The following is a 19,661-nucleotide window of genomic DNA, read 5'->3' as shown; positions in this document are numbered from 1 at the left end:
GTTTCACATGTGCTGTGTCATGCTACTGGCAGTTCTGAGCTTCAGAAGTAACTTTCAAATGACTCACTGCTCAAATGGACTACTGCTATGGAGGTCTCAAAATGGTGAAAATCTTAAGAATTTGGGCTGAAATTCCTCTTCCAGCAGTAAGGGGTCTTGAAGGTGTTGGTTCCGTGGGTTGTATTAATCTGTTGCTTCGTAAGGGTAAATAAGGAATTGATTGCTTCTCCCCAGGGTTGAGAAGGTTTGGATAAGTGGCCGTTTGTGAGACAAAGCTAAAACTATGTATTTTTAATACTATCTCTAGCTGCTTACTCTGTCAAGAAAGCTACAGAATTTATAATGAGTAACTTCATTTGTATTCAATAAAACACCATCTTTTCCAGTTGAGTAGCTCCTGTATTCCATGAATAGTATTTGTTTGATTTGTCTCTGGAAGCTGCTATTACTTAAAATACTCCGTTTTTACCACAATTTTCATAGTTTGGAGTAGTTTGGTATGGAATACACAAAATGTGAGCTCAGGGAGCCGTGGGTTTGATGAACAGTCTGAGCAGTCTTTAAAAGGCTGTCACCTTAATGATATCCAAGCCTGTGCTTTCATTAAGTATTCATGCCAGGATCTTTGTAGCTGAGAAAAGTTAACATAATCTGAGCATGTGCTGTGCAATGTGAGCTGAGAACCCAAGTCAACCCCTATCTTGCAATCAGCTGCCTATTTGGTCTTGCTGTTCTTAATGGCTCATTGCACCCACAGCCACCTCATTTGGTCTCATCTTCAAAAGGAGCTATAGTGCTTGTCCTGCTTTCAATTTAGTGGATTTTCTGTAGGCATAAACAAATGTCTGCTGGTTTTGTTTCAACCTTAATGCTAAGCATTAGGTACCTAAAAACCTTACAGATCCTTAGAGTGGGGAGCCTCTCTTCCTGTGCCAGTACCTTTAATGACTAGTGAAAAAAAAAAAAGAGTAGAGCAGGTTTGTTAGTGACTATTTGGGTCAGAGGGTGGCAGAGGTGAAGTTAGAGCTCTGGAACAAAAATGGAAAAAAATGAGAATTTGCTAAGAGACTTTGAAAATCTTCCAGTTTTTCCTCTCTGATTTATGCAGTGTCTGCCACAGCACATACAACCTAATACAGCAAATGTACTCAGATGTAATAAGGAAATGAAACTCCGGTCACAAAGGACCAGATCCTCAGAAGTTTTTTAGGTTACTGACTTGTTCTGAAATATCTGGGTTTTAGCTGCTTAAAGTAATTCTTATTAAAGTTACTCTTATGAAACAGCCATTTAGGTACAAAGCTTTATCACCACTTTTGGTTTTGTATATTTTTTTTCCCTTAGAACTTGTTCACCTTGATGTGTATCCAGTTCCTAATTGCCTGGCTTATATGGATATTTCTAGGTAAGAGTATGGGGTTTTTTAGGGGCCTGTAAAAATATCAGTGAGGCTTATGGAAAAATTACATTCCCTGATACTTTAGTGAGAAGGAGTAGGGGGAAATTGAATGGATTTTCAGTTTAGACTGAAATTCCAATTTTGGCTTAGAGGATGGGCTTTTTTCTACTGGCCAGTTGCTCCTTGTTTCCTGTTTATAAATTTAATTTTTTTTTTTTAATGCTAAAAGCAAAATATGCCTTTATACCTAAAGGAAAGGAGTTTCCCTGATTTAAACATTTCCTGTTTTATAGAGATAAAACACAGTGATTCCAATGTGTGCCAATGTGAGGCATGTGCAGAAGTTCCCTTCTGGTTATGTCTGTGTAACAAACCCAGTGTAGGTGATGGTTTGACAATTTGCGCATGAGTTCAACAGCTCCTGCAGCTCATTGTTGTCCTCTGCAGCCCTGACTGCTTCAAGGATGTCTGCAGTCTTATGCATCCATAAGCTTCACCTTAGCAAGGGAGGTAGGATAAGGAAAGAAATGGAAAAGGGAGTTTTAGTTTGGTTTACAATCTAAGGACTGATCAGGAAAACCCTTCATGCACTTGTTAAAGACTCTCTTATTTAAGGAATTACTTATCTTCATGTTGAAGTGATAATCTCACTCATTAAAAAGCCTGCTTAAAGCACTTCCAAGCTATTGAGGATGATGTTAACAATTAATGAGTTAACCCAGGCGAATGGCCATCAACTTTGAATCTTAAGCAACCATGAGTTACTCCCATTGTGCACCTAGATATAACACACAGGTGTCACTAAGTGTGTGACTTACTGCAAAACATTCTTTGTTAAGCTGTGTTCTCCACAAAATGAAATTGGATCAGAATGCATGATTTTGATTACAAATCCCTTTTTTATGCCTAATCTCATTGGTGGTGGTGTAAATAAATGGGTAGAGTGTCTTTAGCTTTTTGGTTTGCTTGGAGTTTAGGAAATCTCTTTGAAATTGAAAAGGCATCTTAGGATATGAAGGATTGGGTTCCTATCGAGTATTTTTGTTAAAGGCTATAGCATGAAGAAACTATAGGATACAAGTACATGGACATCTCTTTATGTTCATGCCATGTAAAGGTCCTATTCCTGAACTTCAAGTCTGCGAGTGCCTGAATATGACTTGATGCCTTGTTTTGCATCTCTCTGGGCTAAGCGTAGTAGTGGCTCTGTGAATGCACATGCACACAATTTCTCCTCTTTGAATTTCATGCTGTTAATTTTTGTCTTTAAGGCAAGATCCATGGGTGCCCCACTGTGCCTCTCTGCATGTTCTCAGTGCAAGACTAGGAAAAACATACCGCAAAGAACTTAATTTTTCAAAGGGTTAGTTTAGTGAAGACAAATGCAAGAAGAGCAAAACGCTTGACTTGCATATGCACAAAAAAGAGATTTGGCTCCATTCAGTGAGATGTCTGAAGAGTGGTTGAGTAGGTTTCAAGATGGAATTTATGGGGGATATAAGAGATGTGTTCCAGCTGTTTTGGGTGTGAATATCTTCTCATGAGTAACTCACAAAATTTCTTCTCCACAGAGAGACTTATTCATCCTCCATACTCTTAATACATACTCAATACTCTTAGTACTTCTACCCCGATACTTTGTCGGCACCTTGCTCCATTTTCTTAATGGCTGCTTATCTAGGGAGATAATAATGCTGTTAGCTTTCTTGCCCACTCACTGGGGACCTTACTGCACTGGTAGTGCCCTTAGAGAAGGAGAAGTGATACAGTCTCATAGGAAACATTAAGAAGCAGATTTATTTCCTGCAGGTATCTATCTCTCTTGAGGCTATATTCTTAATAGCTTTTGCAACTTGATTATCATGTAGTTACACCTCTTTGTGTTCTTTATTCATAGAAATCACCTGGAAAACCTGCCTGAGTGGGTATGTGACAGCAGGAAACTGGAAGTGTTGGATGTTGGCCACAATCAGATACGTGAGCTGCCTGCCCGGTGAGTCTCACAGACCAGTTGCACAATGTGGAACAGGATAAGCAATTCAGAAATAATTGCTGATTCAGTGTTTAGCTTGTTCCAGTGACTGTCAGGACTGTTTTATCTTTTGTTTGATTTTATTTTTACCTTATGGGGTGTCGTCATGCCTCAAGCTTCCACCCAGCCTTTCTTCTTTTACTTTCATGAAGAGAAAGCAGTGCCTTTGAACTCCAGGTGGAAGTTTTGAAGCTGTTCACGTGGCTATTCAGGCTGGAAAGCACTTCATTTTTAATACTGAATATTAAATATTTACAACCATAAATTTGCATGGCCGTTTAGAGATCTAGATCTTGTAACTCAGTGGTGCCTAGAGACTACAGTTCACAGCCTTGTTTGAGTGAAAAAGGGTTGAAAGAAGCATGCAAAGCCTCATCAAACAAGCAAACTCCTGCAAGTAGAGCAGTCATTCTCACTACAAATATTTTTTTTTTCCCAGTTTAAACTTAAAATTGATAAATTCAAATTATAGGAAAACAAGTGAACAGTAAGAAAACAGGAGCTGGGTTTAAATAATGAATGTCTGTTTCTAGAGAGATCTGTTCCAGGTGAGTGTATACTGGTCAGGTACAGGTACTAACAATTTTGAAGTCCCTGACTTAACTGAAAGAGAGCTGGCATTCTTGGCTGCTCTGTATGCTTAAAGATGTTGTGAAAGGAGAACATACTAGGAGCAAAGGGTGAAATTGTGTGGGGATGTGCGGAACCATTGGAGATTGTAGACAGCTAGTATATGATGAGCTATTAAATATTTTCCTTATGGAGCTGTACAGCACAGAAGAGCAACAGAAACCAAAAGGGATAGTTTTGTCTGGGTCAGATGAATGTGCCATATGGCGTAAACTGGCAGTTTTAGTGTCAGAAATGAGAACAGATTTCAGAAATGTGGGCAGAAAAGGATCGAGATTTACCAAACTAACGGACTGACATGCAGAGTATTAAACCCTCTGTTTTTTCACAAAAAGTGAAACTTCTCCTACTCAGGAGGGAGGGAAGGGAACAAAACCTCATTTGCCTTTCGCTTGCACTTCATAACAAAAAGGACTATCAAAGCATACCGGATATCTTTGGGAGATTAATGATTAGCTGAAATTAGGTACAGTCAACATCCCACTTGTCTATCCTGACATCTTATCATTAACCCCAGGAAACAGCTTATCTTTGAAAGCTCTTCTTTGTAGTATGTGTTTAGATAGCTTAGTTCCTCATAAGTCAGGTCTGTTTTAAAGCCCAATTCAAAACGCAGGCTTTGAATGTCTGTTAAACTTCAGGTTAAATCTGGGTCTGGATTCAAATGCAAATGGATCAGGGGTATAGACCTATTGTTAAGTATCATGTAAATAATGGTACCCAGTAAGTGTTCACGTACACTTCCATGTGCTTTTCCTTCTACATAGAATAGCAGTCTGAAAACCTGTAAAATGAGTTAGCCAGGACTCTCCTACGAGGCTTTCAATGCTAACCTCAAATGTCCAAGCCTTGACTGGCCAGCAGTTTCCTGCAAGGCTGAAGGTTGCACCAAATCTAAACAAACATGTTTATGATACAGGTGTTTGCCTCTTGAAACAAAAAATCCATCCAAGACAGAGTTGACAGAGGATTGTTTACTACTCTTTGTCCCAATTAGAGAAAATGTGAGAGGGGGGGGGAGGGGGAAAGCATACTGGGCTGTAAAGAAGCTGTTTCTGCTTGAAAAGTACTGAAAAATAACAAAATGGATACTTAGTCTTAGCTATGCAGGACACATTCATTGCTATGAAGCTGGCATTGCCAAAGATTGCCCATTTCCCAAAGAAAATGGAGATGCTTTAATTAAGAGTTGCCAGAGTGACCTTGCTGCCACCAGTGAACAAATGTCCATATGCATTTTTGTTACTTTTCTTCTGTTTTTTTATAAAAGATATATTTGTATTCAACATTGTGTTCTCTTGAACAGTTGCCTACTAATGGAATTGGTTGAATGCTTTCACCAAACCAGGTTGTTTTTTTTTCAGAAGATACTTGTGCTGAGCAACATGCTTATCCTTAGAACTTTTTGATCCCATCAAAACTTCTGGTGGGAGTTGGGCAAGTGCCCCCAATTAAGAGCAGTTCCTGTGTCCTGGTTCTTCACACAGCTTGAAAACAAGGTGGCTCAGGCTCATCAAGAGCTCAGTTAACTGCAGGTGGTTAAACCAGCTTAGTTCTTTTAGTGCTTGTCTTACTTGGAAAACAAGAAAAACAAACAACCAACCACAAACAAAAAAACCCTCAAAGACTTAGCTCTTCTGAATTATTTATAAAATATATTTGCATGGAAAAGTTGATTGCTAAGGTTTTCACTGTGTTTCGAACTTTTGTATTTAAGAATAGCAGAGCCCCCACCCATCAGAACAAATAAATCATTTTTAAAGGGTGTGGTCACTCAGTTCTTTTTACTATGATGGTTGTTGTTGATGATAGTGGCAACTCTAAGTTAGGAAAGAAAATATAATGGAAAAGCAAATCTGTAATGGAGAAATTTTCAAGTAGAAGTGGAGTGGAAAGAAATGGTTGAATTATAAAAATATAAAAGATATGCTTATCACTGTAAGGTAAGTCTTTTCACCCTGAATTGAGCCTTCTGGAATAATACAGCTGCCTGTTGACTTGTATCCATGGCCATAAACGCAGACAATCCAGCCAACTGAGATAACTGTTACCACTGGCGCACAGATACGAAGCATGACTGTATCTGTCAAGGGAAAAATACTCAGCATACTTCATTGATGATTTTGGCACAATAATCCAATGACCTGTTGTTTTGTAGAGAAGGCAGGGGGGAGGCTCTTTCTGTGTATTTGGGTCATTGTAGCAGAGGGAAGAAGATTTTTGCTTTAATGCTGAGTAATTCGAAAGTCTTTGATTGAAACAGGTCATCATGATGCACAGGCTCGCCGGATCAAATAGTACAGTAGCAGGAACATAAAACAGGTGGCAGATGAAGAATGATCTTTTTTTTTTCTCCTTACTTTGCTGAAGATGACTCCTGTTTAAAATCAAGAGCTGTGCCGTTTTTGAGCTCTTTAGTCACAGGTTTTAAACTCCTTGTTATGTTATGTATAGTGCAAATTTTAGCTTTGCTATTTGATCAAAACAGCAATACGCTCTTGTGTCTTTCTGGTGTCCTCTTCTCCTTCCCCTTTTCTCCACCAGCCCCCCAAAAAAGGAGCCAGAGAATGGGGCTTTAGGTCATCTATAATTTGTAAAAGCTCAAGAAAGTAAAGCCGATTAGATAAATTTCATTCGCTGTAGGACTGGAAAGGAGGCTTTATGTTAGTCTGGTATTAACAGAAAAGGAAAATGGGGGTGTGTGGAATTGCATTGGATTATGAGTCAGCACATGATGAATACAGCACTACGAAGCTTGTGGGGTGACAGGTGATTTCACCCACACTTCTGAAGTTCTCCCATAAGCTAGGGAGATCCCACAAGTGCAGTTTTCTGCACCCATCGTTAGTAATTACCTCCTTCACTGTCGTGCTTCTATATTCATGTTCTGCACGGTGCAGTAAGACAACTCTTCCTCACTACTTTCTCTCCTGAATCATCCATAAACCTCCTTCCCTGTCTCTGAATAACCTTTTTAAGATGTTGGTGGAGAGTGGGAAGACATTCTTGGATCCGTGCGTAATTAATACCATGTCTGCTAATCAGTTGGCTGAATCACTTTCATGTAAGAAACCGTGACATCGCACCTAAATTCCCAAAGCAACTCTTTGGCTTAGATTTTTCTCATTTTTGGTGTTTTTTGTTTCTCTAAGGTTGTTTTACAATAGCAGCTTACGTAAGCTGCTGGCAGGACATAACATGTTAGGAAGGCTACCGGATCGGCTCGAGCGAACGCAAGTGGAGGTCCTGGATGTGCAACACAACCAGCTCCTTGAACTGCCATCTAACCTGCTTTTGAAAGCAGACAGGTAAATGCAAAGAAAATTGATCTCAACTTGTGTGTGAGAAACCTTGCTTCCTGTGTTACATCCTAGCTGAAAGGGTAATGGGGGGTTTCTCCTAATTCGGATGTTGCCATGCCTTGTGTGGTAAGAACAGATGTCTGTCCAACTCAACAAAACTCATTCTTTTTACTGGGTTTGTTGCTTTATATGGTTATCTCTTTTCCCCTCTGAGCTCCTGCTAAACACCTACTTCTTGAAAGCTATCTGTAAGTGAAGCACATGGTATTTTCTACTACATACACTGAGATGGGTTAGTGGCAGTTTCTTTAAATACATATTTCTTAGGCTTGTTTGATGGCGTGTGAAAGCTTTTTTTTTTTTGCCTTTCAGTCAGAGGCTAGAACTTATTTATACCTGTCAAACAAAACAAAATCTGTGCATAAGGCTGTCAGAATAACTCAGTTATTCCCTTGTCCTTTGTGATTTATTTTTTTTTATGTCTTTCAAATGTTTGTCATGATTTAGCTGGTGTCAGTAGTTAATCTGCTTTCTGGATTCTTATTTTTATGCTGATGTTTTAGTCTTAGTCTTCATAATCTTTTTTTTCCTGGGTGTGAATGTACCCTGTAAAGTGGCTGTGATTGAAATGTGGAAGGTTGCTAGGATAGTCTGGGGATGGTGGATGGGCTCAGCCCCCTTGATGTCTGTGTTCCTTTCACCTTTTCACTTCCACAAATAGTCATGGGATTTCTGAGTGTTCAACCCATGCATAATTTAAGATACAGTGAGACTGTGAGCTGAGGAGTTTTATTTCTGATCCTAACTGTGTCAAAAGGAATGCATAGCTCCTGGGTTTCTTGAGCGATACACAAGTGAGAGGAGTGGTGATCTCACTGTCACAGCTCCTGACCCAGTTGAGGGTATTGCAAAACCCCTGCTTGTGTACTGTTGTTCATTCTATCATGAACCTCTGGTTAAATGTCTTGGGATTTACAGCGTTGGGAGTTGGAGAGTTCTCAAAGAAGCTGGAGAAGGTTTACAGCTGAAATGATTTCTGAATAAACTCTTAACTTGACTTCCTCTTGAGCAGTAATGTTCAGAGTAATTTATCATTTAGGTTAAAAATTATTATTCAAAAGGTCAACTTTGCTTGGACAGGTAAACACTGTATGATTCATTTTAGCCTTGTTTTACTTTGAAGAACCTTTAAAATAATTTTTGTACTTTGATTTTGTTGTAGTTTTTGAACAATACTATTGCATACCTGTGCACATTTAAGGCATTGTTCGGGTTACCACCTTTGAGAGAAATCCTTTGACAGCATGCTTATTTGATATTTATTTTTTCAGTTGACTTCACATAAAATGCAATCAAAGCATTGAAACTTGGCCATGCTGCTACTGTAATAATCATGATTATGTGGCACATTTCTGTTTAGAAGTGGTGAAATTTATAGCCTGCTCATGGGCTAGGATGTTTCACATCAACAGCTGTAATTGTCTTGTGGATGACTTCAAGCTATTGTACATTAGAGACTGTAGGAACCTCAGAAATGAAAGCTTGTAAAAAGCTTTTTTAAAAGAAGCTGCAAAATTAGGTCAATAAAAAAAGTCCTACTTAAAAGTTCCAAGTTGAAATTCTTATTTGTTTACTGGGAAAGGAAATAAATCTTTAAGTGAGTTTCAGAAAGCTACCTGCATCTTTGAAAGAAAAGAAAGAAATAGTTTAGTTACATTTGTATTAAAAACAGGTTGTTAAGTCTGGAATATAGAACAGCACAAGCGTGGCACTGAGAGAGAACCTGAATTTTTTTTTTTTTTCCTGCAAAAGTGTAGACACTTTTTCATTATCTTTTTGTGATGCCAAAATGCACGAGTACAGGCTAAAACCAGAACTGGTGGTAGATTTCCAGAAACTACTAAATGTGTGCTGAGAAGAGGTAGAATTGAAAAATATATTGAGTAACAATATTAAGTGGCTGACTGAGGCTTGAGGATTTTTCCCCTTGGCAGGTTTCTACAGCTTACAAGCATTTCAGGGCACGTGTTCAAAGTCTGCTCTGGGTGTTAACAAAGGGATGCACCATTGCAGGAGATGAACAGAGCTTACCCATTCTGGCATCTCATCACTGCTGCAGCCTCCCTCACTTATGATGATAATAGAAGAAGTTGGCTTGGTTGGGATTTTTCCCCCCTTGTTTCCCTACCCTTTTACTGGTTTAGATGACTTAGCTTGCAAGTGGCTTGTCCATGCTGGTGCTGCTGTGACAGCTGCAGAAGTGATAACCTAATCTGCAATGCTGTTTTCCTTCACGTTCACAATGTCTGAGCTTTCAGATTGGATTTCCTACAGGAATCATCTTTCTTTTTATTTTGTTTTCAAATGTTTGCATCTGTCAGCTGGGCCAAGGAAAGGTGTTCGGGGGGTTGTTTTGTTTTGGTCTAAAAAGGTAAAATGCTTCTCTTCTCCAAGAAATCCCTGGGAAGCACAATCTGTACTGCCAGACGTGCCAAGAGAACTGGGTTTCCTGAGCAGTCTGCCATGGTCTCTACCCAGTGTGTAATGTTGAACAAATCACTTTACTTCACAGAACCTTTATCTGTCCACAAAATAACTTAACTTTTGCAGCTTTGAAAAGATTATTTTTTTTTCTGGAAGGGTACTCAGATCTATTCAATTGACAGATTATATCTTGTCTTGATATGAAGTCTCATGTTGTGAATTATAAATGCTTTCTCCTCCTCAGTCCTGAATATTTGACAAAGTGGGTGTGAAGTGCCTTGGGCAAACTTCACAAACACTGGTGAACTTTGACATCTGGAACATCTGAGGAAGGGAAGGAAATGAGTACATTCGTGTACTCATGAATGAGATGAAGAGAACATCACTTTCACCAAAAGAAAAAAAAAAAAAGGGAAAGAAAATAGTGAAAAACCTCTCTTCTTTTAAAAGGAGAGTCAACCAACATCACTCTTCTGCCTTAATTCACAGGACAGTGGGAAGGTGTCTTTCATTGCTGATGAGTATAATTTACGGATATTTTGTTGGTCTGCTTTTTCGTTAATTTTCTATTTTAAACTGTTACTTCAGGAGAACTTGAGAACTACCCAATGAAACATTTATCTGACGAAGACATAGCTTGTTTCTTTGTATTGCACTGAAAATATGCACATCTTGATCATGTTAGCAAGGCTTTTTCTTGTGGGGTGGGGATTTTCTTGGCAAGATGAGCACCACAGAGGCAGCCAGATAATCTCTTCATTTCTCATTACCAGATGCTGCAAAACCAGAATTCATGCAACTGCTACAACTGGTGGGGAAAATGTCCAAGCTGAGTCCTGAGCCTTTTTTCATACACCTGCATTCTGGCACTGCTTCTTTTCTATCCACTGCCTCATCTGTTGTGATGTGTGTTAGACTCTGCTCTGTCCATGTCTTGTATACCCATTTTACTGCCTTTCTTGAGCAGCGTGCTGCAAACTACTGTTAAATGGCTTGTAAGCAGTGCTACAAAATGCTCATTGGGTAGTATGGGCAAGCATTCAAGCCTTAGTGGAGCATGGCAGAAAAGCAGTGGCAGTGGTCAAGGGACTTATTTCAAAATGGAGACACAGTAGTGAAGGGGGAGGGGTTGCTTCTTGCCTAAGCTTCCTTTGCAGTTAGTGTGAATGTTTTCAGAATAAATCCTTAACATGTCCACTGGACTGTTTAAAGCAGTTGAGGTGAAGATGTGTAGCTGTGATGTGTACTTACTAAACCCTGGGCTTTCTTCTCTAGTTTCTGGTAGTGGCCCGCTGTGTTGGCCAAGCCAGTCAGCTGTTCAGAGCTTGTCTGGGCTCTTGTCTGCGTGATTCTTGTTTTTTAGCTTTGTTCAGCTATTCTTATCTGGTTTGATTTTCTGATTGTTTTGATTTGATTTGATTTGATTTAATTTTGTTTGTTTGGTTTGTTGTTGGTTTTTCATTTTCCTCTGGAGTTCTGGAGGGTGACCCAGTTAAACTTGCTCTTGTTTGATATTTCCACCCACTGTGGCTGCTTCTTTTTGATGCAAGTGTTCAATATTATAATGGATGCAGGAGAAGTGAGGGAGGAAACAAATTCAAATGAATGCAAAGAGCTATCTGAGTGTTTGATGCACATACTTTTGTTGCAGACATGCCTAGCTGTGTTTGTTTCCTTACTGGTAGGCTAGAGTTTGCAAGTAGATACATTAGAAACTAGGAAAATCCCAATTAATGGAAGAACTGAAGATAGGTTAGAAAGTAAGAACCAAAGAGGCTGTAGCAGTTAGGTGGGGTTTTTTGGCAGTTCATCAACAGGGAGGGGATTCACTTGAATTTTTCTATCCTTTCAGTATTTTTTTTCTTTCTTTCTGTTTTTTAAGGAGCAGAAATATCCCTGTTTGCATGGGCTGGCAAATTTGCGTTGGATTTTTCTCTCCCTTTCTCCCCTGCCTCTTCAGTCATTTTCCTCTCAGATACACGTAGCTTACATGATTCTTCCTCACACACCTGCTGCCACAATCATAAATTACTTCAGGATTACATGGTCAGAAATTGAGGGCACTTCTCTGCAGAAGGGCCTGAAGAAGAAATTTGATTGCTCTGTGCTGATGGAGATCTTGGGGCACAGGCCAGACTGAAGATCTTGATTTCTCTGCGTGTTCTCTTTTTGCAGCTGCAGTATTCTTTCCATCTCTTATCAGTACTTTCAAGCTAAGCACGGTGGTTTAGATTTGCTACTGCCTTTTCATTGGATACAGTTATCTGTGTTGCTTCTTTTAATGTTAAACATTCCTAAGGTTTTTGGAGGACTTGCATTTTTCAGTAATGGCTGTGTCTTACCAAAAAGCCATGTTTGCCAAGCTCAGAGAATGGTGAGGAACTGGGAGATGCTGTATGCTCACAACAGTCAATACCTTTTGTGGCTTTCAGCAGCAGATTTTCTTCCTCTGCTTTTGGAAATCCAAATTGAGATTGGTATTCTCTGGGTTTAAGCAGGCAGTTCACTTGACTGCATACCAGGGCTGTTTTGTTGATTTAGATCTATGTCCTTGAGTCTACCCTATTTTTTGGGACAGTCTTTTTTTTTTCTTTTTTCTTTTCTATTTTCTCTCTTGAAGAAGTTGAGTCCAGCAAGGGTTTGTACTTTAATACCCCATAAAAGTGAAGGTGACTTATTCCAGCTGGAGATCGATGTTTATATTATTACCCCAGAGGAGAATTTGCACCTTGTCAAGGCTGAAGAATTCTGGCATCTCCCTGCTAGCACCTTCATTTCTTTCTTAATCTCTGACACTCTTCAAGTACTTGTTAATTCATGCTTCCCTTGCTATATTATGCTTCTGGTATGTGCACAAGCTGCTGAATTCAGGGTTTTGTAGTGATGCTGTACTTTTTTCATGAGCTTGTGGTATAGTGTGTGGGTGGAATTGGAAAGGGAAACAATTAATTTTGGACTGAGCTTTAATACTTGACATTCCGCTTCCATCTGATAAGCAATATGAGTGGGATATCTTCAAGGAACATTAATCACTTTAAGTCCATGCACAAGAGAGATGGGAACAGTTTTGTGCCTAAAAGTAAATTTCCACTTCTCTTGAGGGCATTTATAAGATGTGCCTTCTAAGGTAGCAGCTGGCACATTGCACAAGAACGAAGAAACAGGGGAGCGGAAATAACTGAGAGGAGGACTTCTGAGTTAAATCATTGTGAGAGAAAACCTGATGGGCAAGTACAGATTTAATTGTTTTTTTACATAAGATTATGGCACAGCATTGACAAAGCTTTGGCAGTAGCAATCTGCTGGTTCATTCTGTTCTCTGCCCAAAGAATGGTGTCCCTTTTTTTTTTTTTTCCCAAAAATCCAAAGAATATTCCGATAATGTTTTTACTATTTTAATGTAACAGCTGGTGAAAAGGAACATGTAAATAAGCAGCATATGCTTTCCTAAAAAGTTAATTTAATTCTAATGATGTTAGCTAGTCATTAGACATAGTATGTGACTACCCTGAACGTGACTGTTGAGTGCTACCCAGCCATCAGATGTTACAAATGGGGTAGGTGAGATACCCTCCTACCACAGGGTTGTTGTTCTAGACTGTTAGCAAGATTTTGTTCACACCAAGACGCCAAACTGTAGGTCGGGGTGATGGGTATTCCCAGTGTTGATGGATCATTCTCTGGAAGATTTGGCAAAAGGAACAGAGGGGTACAGTGCAACAGCTCTCCTCTCTCCTTTCCCCACTGGAAAATAGACGCATCAAGACTTATTTTTGGTAGAAATATACAGATTTGGTCCAGTGAGAGGACAGAGCTTGAAATTTCTTGTTGTATTCCACCAATGGTGAAAGTTTTAATAAAAACAAAAGAGGTTTTGTTTGGTTAATTTTTCTTTTTAATTTAAAATGGCTTCAGTATATTAGAATCTTAATTTCAGCTTTATCACAGCAATGTACCTTTTCTTACTCAAAGCTTGCGGCTGTGTTTTGGACTAGCTGTACTCAAGTAAATTACATTACTCTGAACTTCATAATTATAAGATGCTCTTTAAGTTATCTATTTGGCTGTGGTTATTAAAAGATGGTAATACTTTAACTGTGAAACATTCCAGGTTATTCTGCTGCAATCTGCAAGAATATCAGTAACATTCAGATGTACCCTCTTTTGGGTAATGGAACATGCCCTTTCCTGGGGGATGTTTTGCTGCCACCTCCTCATCCCCGTCATATTCCTGTGAAAGTTCCCTTTTCCCAGTAGCCTTAAACCTTTTTATTATTTAAGGCTTTCCAGGCTGAGCTGAAGATGACCTTTTTGTACTATGAATGGTACAAAAGGTATTGTAGCTTTAATGTTAATAAAAGTGCCTTTTTTTGTGGAGAGAGTAGACTGTCATGTTTATTAGGTTGAAGTTGGCAAAGTAATAATTATCTGCACTTTAGCAATAAGTGTGCTTGCTGGTGTTTTTTTAAGTACAGCAGCCATTGATGTGGTATGCTTCAGTTTAGTAATCCAACTTTGAATGAGTTTAATATATTTTTAGTTTATAGCTAGAGGGTGAAATTGAGCAGCATCTTTTTAGAATAAATAAGTAGTTTTAAAATTCCTCTCAGCTGCTTATTCCCTTCTCTGTATTAATCCTCTCTCTCCTCCCTTCCTCCTCTGGAGTCTAACCATCCCTGTGAATAATGAATGAGCCTGAGGATTAAACTGTTTCTCTGAAGTGGACTCCTCTGAGTAGAACAGCTAACCTAGTTTCAGTTCTGTGCAGTGCTGAGAGATTTTTGCTTCTAATGGAAATAGTGGTGTGTTGTTTTTGGTTTTTTTTATTTGTAATCCTTTGGCATTCCACGTGACTCTTCTGTAGCATGTCTGACCCTTATTTGCTGCTGAACAAGTTTCAACCAGCTGCAGCCCTTGCAAATCCATTTCATTCATTAATAGACCTTAAAGGTCAGTCTGGATTTTTGCATGCGTGGGTGAAGCTGTCAGTATTTTGCTGCTTAAGATCAATAGACAGGAAGGCACCTACCTTTTGCATCATGATCAGTGGCTTTATAGGCTTCAGTCATCTCACTTCTGAGTCTTGTTTCGTGAATGCAGCTTTGCCCATTGCAGCTGCCCATTCCTGTTGGTTGGTTGGAGCAGTGCAGACTGGCAGGCAAACACACACTTCTGTATTGCAAGTTCTCTAAGGCAGCCCTTTCTGAAAAGGGGAGGAAGGAAGAGAGAAGTCTTACTTCTGTTGAAAAGGCATGTTTGTGCCAGAGTTGGTTACTAAAGGATAAATAGCCTTATTTTTCCATTTCTTTGGAATTGCTTGTGTGAATTCTAACCCTCAAGATGCCTGCAGTGTGTATGGATTCCTCCAGTGCTGCTGTGTTCACCAAAGTCCCCTAAAGAAATATGAATCCTCTGCCTGCAGAATTGGAGTGGACAGTGCCTGTACCTCAACAGGACTTATTCCCATCCTGGGAAAAGTCCTTTGAGGGAGGAAGAATAACTTCATTTCTGTGCTGCTTCAGTCCTTGCTTCTTCTGGCTGGACCTCAGTGACAAGGGTTTCTGCTACTTTGGGGAGTTTAGGGGAAGGGCACTCGGGAACTGCAGAGAGGTCTGGCTGTCTTGCTGCATACATCAGCAAGCAAGTATATAAATTTTTAAACTTAATTTTCTATTAGTGCTGTCTCTCTAAAATCAGAAGCACAAATAACTTCTTGGTCTCAGAGGTTTTTTTTGTGACTAGGGCATCTTTAGTTACCCAGGTATTGCGAGAATACTTCTTCATATTTTGTAGTTGCTTTCAGGACTCCAGGTTTAAACAAAGTAACAGTCTGCAGGCTAACCAACATTTAAAATACTGTGAAAAATCAGTGGGCTTTTTAACCAATTATTTCTTTTAGGGCAGTTAATACTCTCATGGCTTGTTGATGATTAATTCAGGATTCATTTTTATGTGGAATGAATAGGGAAATTATGTGCTTTGCTGTTGCTGTTACCTGCAGGTTCATCTGTACGGAAGTTGGAGGTACTGAGGTCTTGGTAAGGGACAGACATTTTGACATACTCATTTAGTTTGCACAAATGTGTTCATTTAAAAACACAGTTAGAAGTTTCATTCATATAAGGCTAAACTTTTGGTCTTTATTCATCATTGTGGCCTTTTGTTTTTGAACTTCACTTAATAACCAACATAATTCTTAAAAATAGAGATATTTATTTACACTTCTACGCAAAACCTGCAGGATGTTTCACTGAACTCCCTTATGCAACTTCTCTTTGCAGCCTGAGGTTTCTTAATGCCTCTGCCAACAAACTGGAAATGCTTCCTCCAGCCACTCTTTCTGAAGAAACCCATAGCATCTTACAGGAGTTGTACTTGACCAATAACAACCTCACAGACAAATGCGTGCCCTTGTTAACAGGCCATCCACACCTGAAAATCTTGCACATGGCTTACAATCACCTACAGAGCTTCCCTGCAAGGTGGGTAAATGGTCTCACTGCCTCTGGCCCAGCAGTGGGTGGGCACCACGAAACACTTATGCATCAAGAACAAAATTGCTCAGAAATGTGATGGCACAGGCTGTATTTTGAATTCAGTGATACACTCAGTGGGTGGGTTCACCTGCTATGCCCTCGTACATGTTGCTACCCTCTCTTGTGTTACACAGACAACTGAGTGCTGCATGTTAGTTGGTGTGTTTTGGCTGTGCTTGGAATTCTTTTCAACTGGACTAATTCAGCATGACAGCAGTATGCTTTTGAAGTCAAGCAAGGAGGTCGTCTGTTTCCTCTGGCTTGGTCACTTTGCTTCCACCTGGTGGGCTTCTTACGAGAGCTTTGTGAGCACAGTAGTCTGTAAATGCCCTGTGGAAGTGGACTAAACTCCACTGAGGAAAAGTCCTCTCCCTCCAGAAGGAGATTCTGCTTTGGCAGCAACTTCTGTACTTTCAATTCACTCTGTTTTAATCAGAAGTCTTTCAAGTATAAGATGTGCTGTAAAGGTGATGGGGTATAACCTTGGGAAAGAGATGCTAATAAATAAAGGAAGAGAGATCTTTGTCCTTGTGTGATATACTGAGCAGCTGGCTTCAATGGCAAGGGAGAAGGAGAAGGGCTGAGTGAGATGTCAGAAGAGGGAAGGGCAAATCTGGACTGAAGTGAGAAACTAGAATTGAGAGAAGGGGAAGGGAAGAAAGAAAAAGCATGGAAAAGAGCTGGTGAGCAGGAGTAATATAGGCAAAATAAGTCACTTGAAACATGGCATTAACAGAAGCAGCACACATTTTTTTCCACAACTGCGTTGCCTTCTGATGTGAGGAGAGGTGACAAGCACTGATGTGAACAAGGACAAAGTCTGCAATTTTATTTTCTTAGAATAATGAAGACCACTGCTCTTATCACCACTTCAAAATACATGTGTGTCTATTAAAAGAAACAATTCTCAAACTTCTGTTTTCATAGTAAAATGGCCAAGCTGGAAGAGTTGGAGGAAATTGATATTAGTGGGAACAAACTGAAAGCCATTCCAACAACCATCATGAACTGCAGGCGTATGCATACTGTTATTGCTCACTCCAACTGCATCGAAGTCTTCCCAGAAGTCATGCAGCTTTCTGAAATAAAGGTAAGGCATTAATGTGCTTTGGAAGAAGCGGGTATAATGCGGGTTCTATTCTCCCCTCAGGTCTCTTGGTGCTACAGGATAGTGTATTTTCAGAAATTACAGAGATCTGACAGCTGCTTTCTCCTCTTGAGGTTATATGCAAAATATTCAGCCCTTCACTGCACAGTGGAAGGGAAGAGCAGCCTCAAAATCTGATTTTGTGCTCTTGTTCACCGGATCCTTTCTTCTCTGCCAAATAAGTGGTAATTGTCTTCTGCAACAGGCTGTTATGATACAACTTAAAAATTTGGCAAGAGCTATGTGTAATTAACTCTTCCTTGGCAATTGGTTGATTGTGTAGGAATGGACTTCGTTAAGAGCATGTGTTAAAAACCGCTGAAGCTGCAAAATGGGATAGGCCTTGGGGACAGAGATAAATTCCAGGAGAGCAAGATTTGAGTACTGAAGCAAGCTACTTTATTTTCCTAATTGCAGTCATATACTGCACAACTGGAGGAACGCTTAATCTATCCCTTGTATGTGTCTCCAGAAATGATTCTGTACTTTTCCTGACACTTTTTTTCGTGGGACACATTCTTTGCTTGACCACACTGAAGAACTCTACTTGCTTTCTTTTTGTCAGTCAAGTTCCCGCTTCTCGCCTGGCTACGGCACAGAATATTTTGTGCTGTATGATGTTCCTGCTGGCCAGGCCTGGGAGATGGTTAACTCACAGCATACAGATCTTGAGATATGGCAGAAAATCTGTGGTTCTGCAAGGCTGAGAACTGATTACCTGTTGTGAGCTCAAAACAACTCAGATGTTCTCTGGGCGTTCTGTAAAGTCAAAAGGCCAAGTTCCTGTACTCCCATGTGTGCTTCAGTGTCTGAGGTCAAGCAAAGCAGCAGGAGCAAAAATTCTGTTGGACAGCGAGTACATGTAAAGATGAGCTTTGTGGTTTTAGCCAGGAAATCTCAAACAAATTCATGGGGTTTTGAATACTCCTCCCTCTTTGGAACAATGGTCAGAGGAAGTAGAGGGCCATTTAGAATCCATCAGAAGCAAAACCTTTTTTCTTAAAGGAAGAATTGGGGTGGGGGAGCTAGGCTCTATGCAGTAAACATTTCTTTAAATGTATGAGGTTGATGTCAACCAAAAACACCCAAATGAGGGTGATGTAAACATGTTGATAGGGAGCAATCAACTCTTTCCTTTTATTCACACATTTTGGGGAAAGCTTCATGTGTTATAAAAGTGTCAGTGTATAAAATGCTACTCTGCTGCAATGCACAGCAGAAAAACACTCTTGGAATACCTGGCATATTCTTCCTGTTGGTTTTATACTGTTATTTAGTTCCCTTAGCAGAAGAGGCATGGGTGTTTTGGGACTGCAGTCATAGCACGTGTGACTTCATCTGAGAGGACACAGTGCTTTAGGACTCAACCTCTGTCGAAAGAAAAATGCCTGGTCAGTACTTAAACCTGTTTTTGACTTAGATAAGATGGGTTTGTATAGTTGCCAGTTGGGAAGGTGTTCTGGCCTCTTGATTTCTCTAGGTCAGGGTTTGGAGGTGAAGCTTGTGCTGCCTGCCTTTATCTGTTACTTAGTGTAAGCAGAGCTCCTTAAGTACGTGAGAACATTCAGAATGTGCCGGATTAAGTTTAGAATTTATCGAATATGGATTTGGTTGTTTGGTGAAAAAAACCTGCTCGTAGCAAAGCACAGAGTTGTACAGTCTCATGTCACCTCTGTGATTATATCATATTTGGTGGTTAATTTTAGCTGAGGTTGCAAACACTCTGAACTTTGGAGGGAACTCTATAATGTGAGGTAATGGCTGTTCTTCTTTTGTGTTTTATTAGCTTGAGAGGCTGATAGCTTATGGCTTTTTCACTCTGTGGTTCTGGAGCACTTAGTAGCAGCAGTTAGTAACTGTAACTAGTTACTATGCTGTCTGAAGCAATTTCAGAAGGAAAGCTAGTGTAAATGATGATGATTTCACACTTGCAGTAACTTCAGGATTTCCAAACACAAGGTCATTTTAGTGGTCTCTAAGCCTTATTGAAACACTGCAGTCAAGGCTATAGAAATTGTGTTGGCCTCTGTTAAAGAGCCCAATGGATGGCTCTGAGGTATCTTATACAATACATTTTTTAGGATTTTTATTGTATTTTATGGCAGTATACTGTCAGAGTTAGGTTTGTCGG

At 39.8% G+C, this 19,661-nt stretch overlaps 1 protein-coding gene across 1 annotated transcript in view; it reads left to right on the top strand.

Moving 5' to 3' along the window:
- PHLPP1 (PH domain and leucine rich repeat protein phosphatase 1) overlaps positions 1 to 19,661 on the top strand; it is a 136,254-nt gene that overhangs the window by 102,336 nt on the left and 14,257 nt on the right. The window contains 5 exon segments of the mRNA XM_030444994.1: positions 1,345 to 1,405; positions 3,297 to 3,392; positions 7,214 to 7,369; positions 16,129 to 16,329; positions 17,311 to 17,473. Of these exon segments, the coding sequence (XP_030300854.1) occupies positions 1,345 to 1,405; positions 3,297 to 3,392; positions 7,214 to 7,369; positions 16,129 to 16,329; positions 17,311 to 17,473 (677 nt within the window).

Source organism: Calypte anna, chromosome 2 (genome assembly GCF_003957555.1).
Source record: "Calypte anna isolate BGI_N300 chromosome 2, bCalAnn1_v1.p, whole genome shotgun sequence".
In the NCBI taxonomy this organism is placed as follows: domain Eukaryota; kingdom Metazoa; phylum Chordata; class Aves; order Apodiformes; family Trochilidae; genus Calypte; species Calypte anna.
This window is presented reverse-complemented; position numbering and strand designations above follow the sequence as displayed.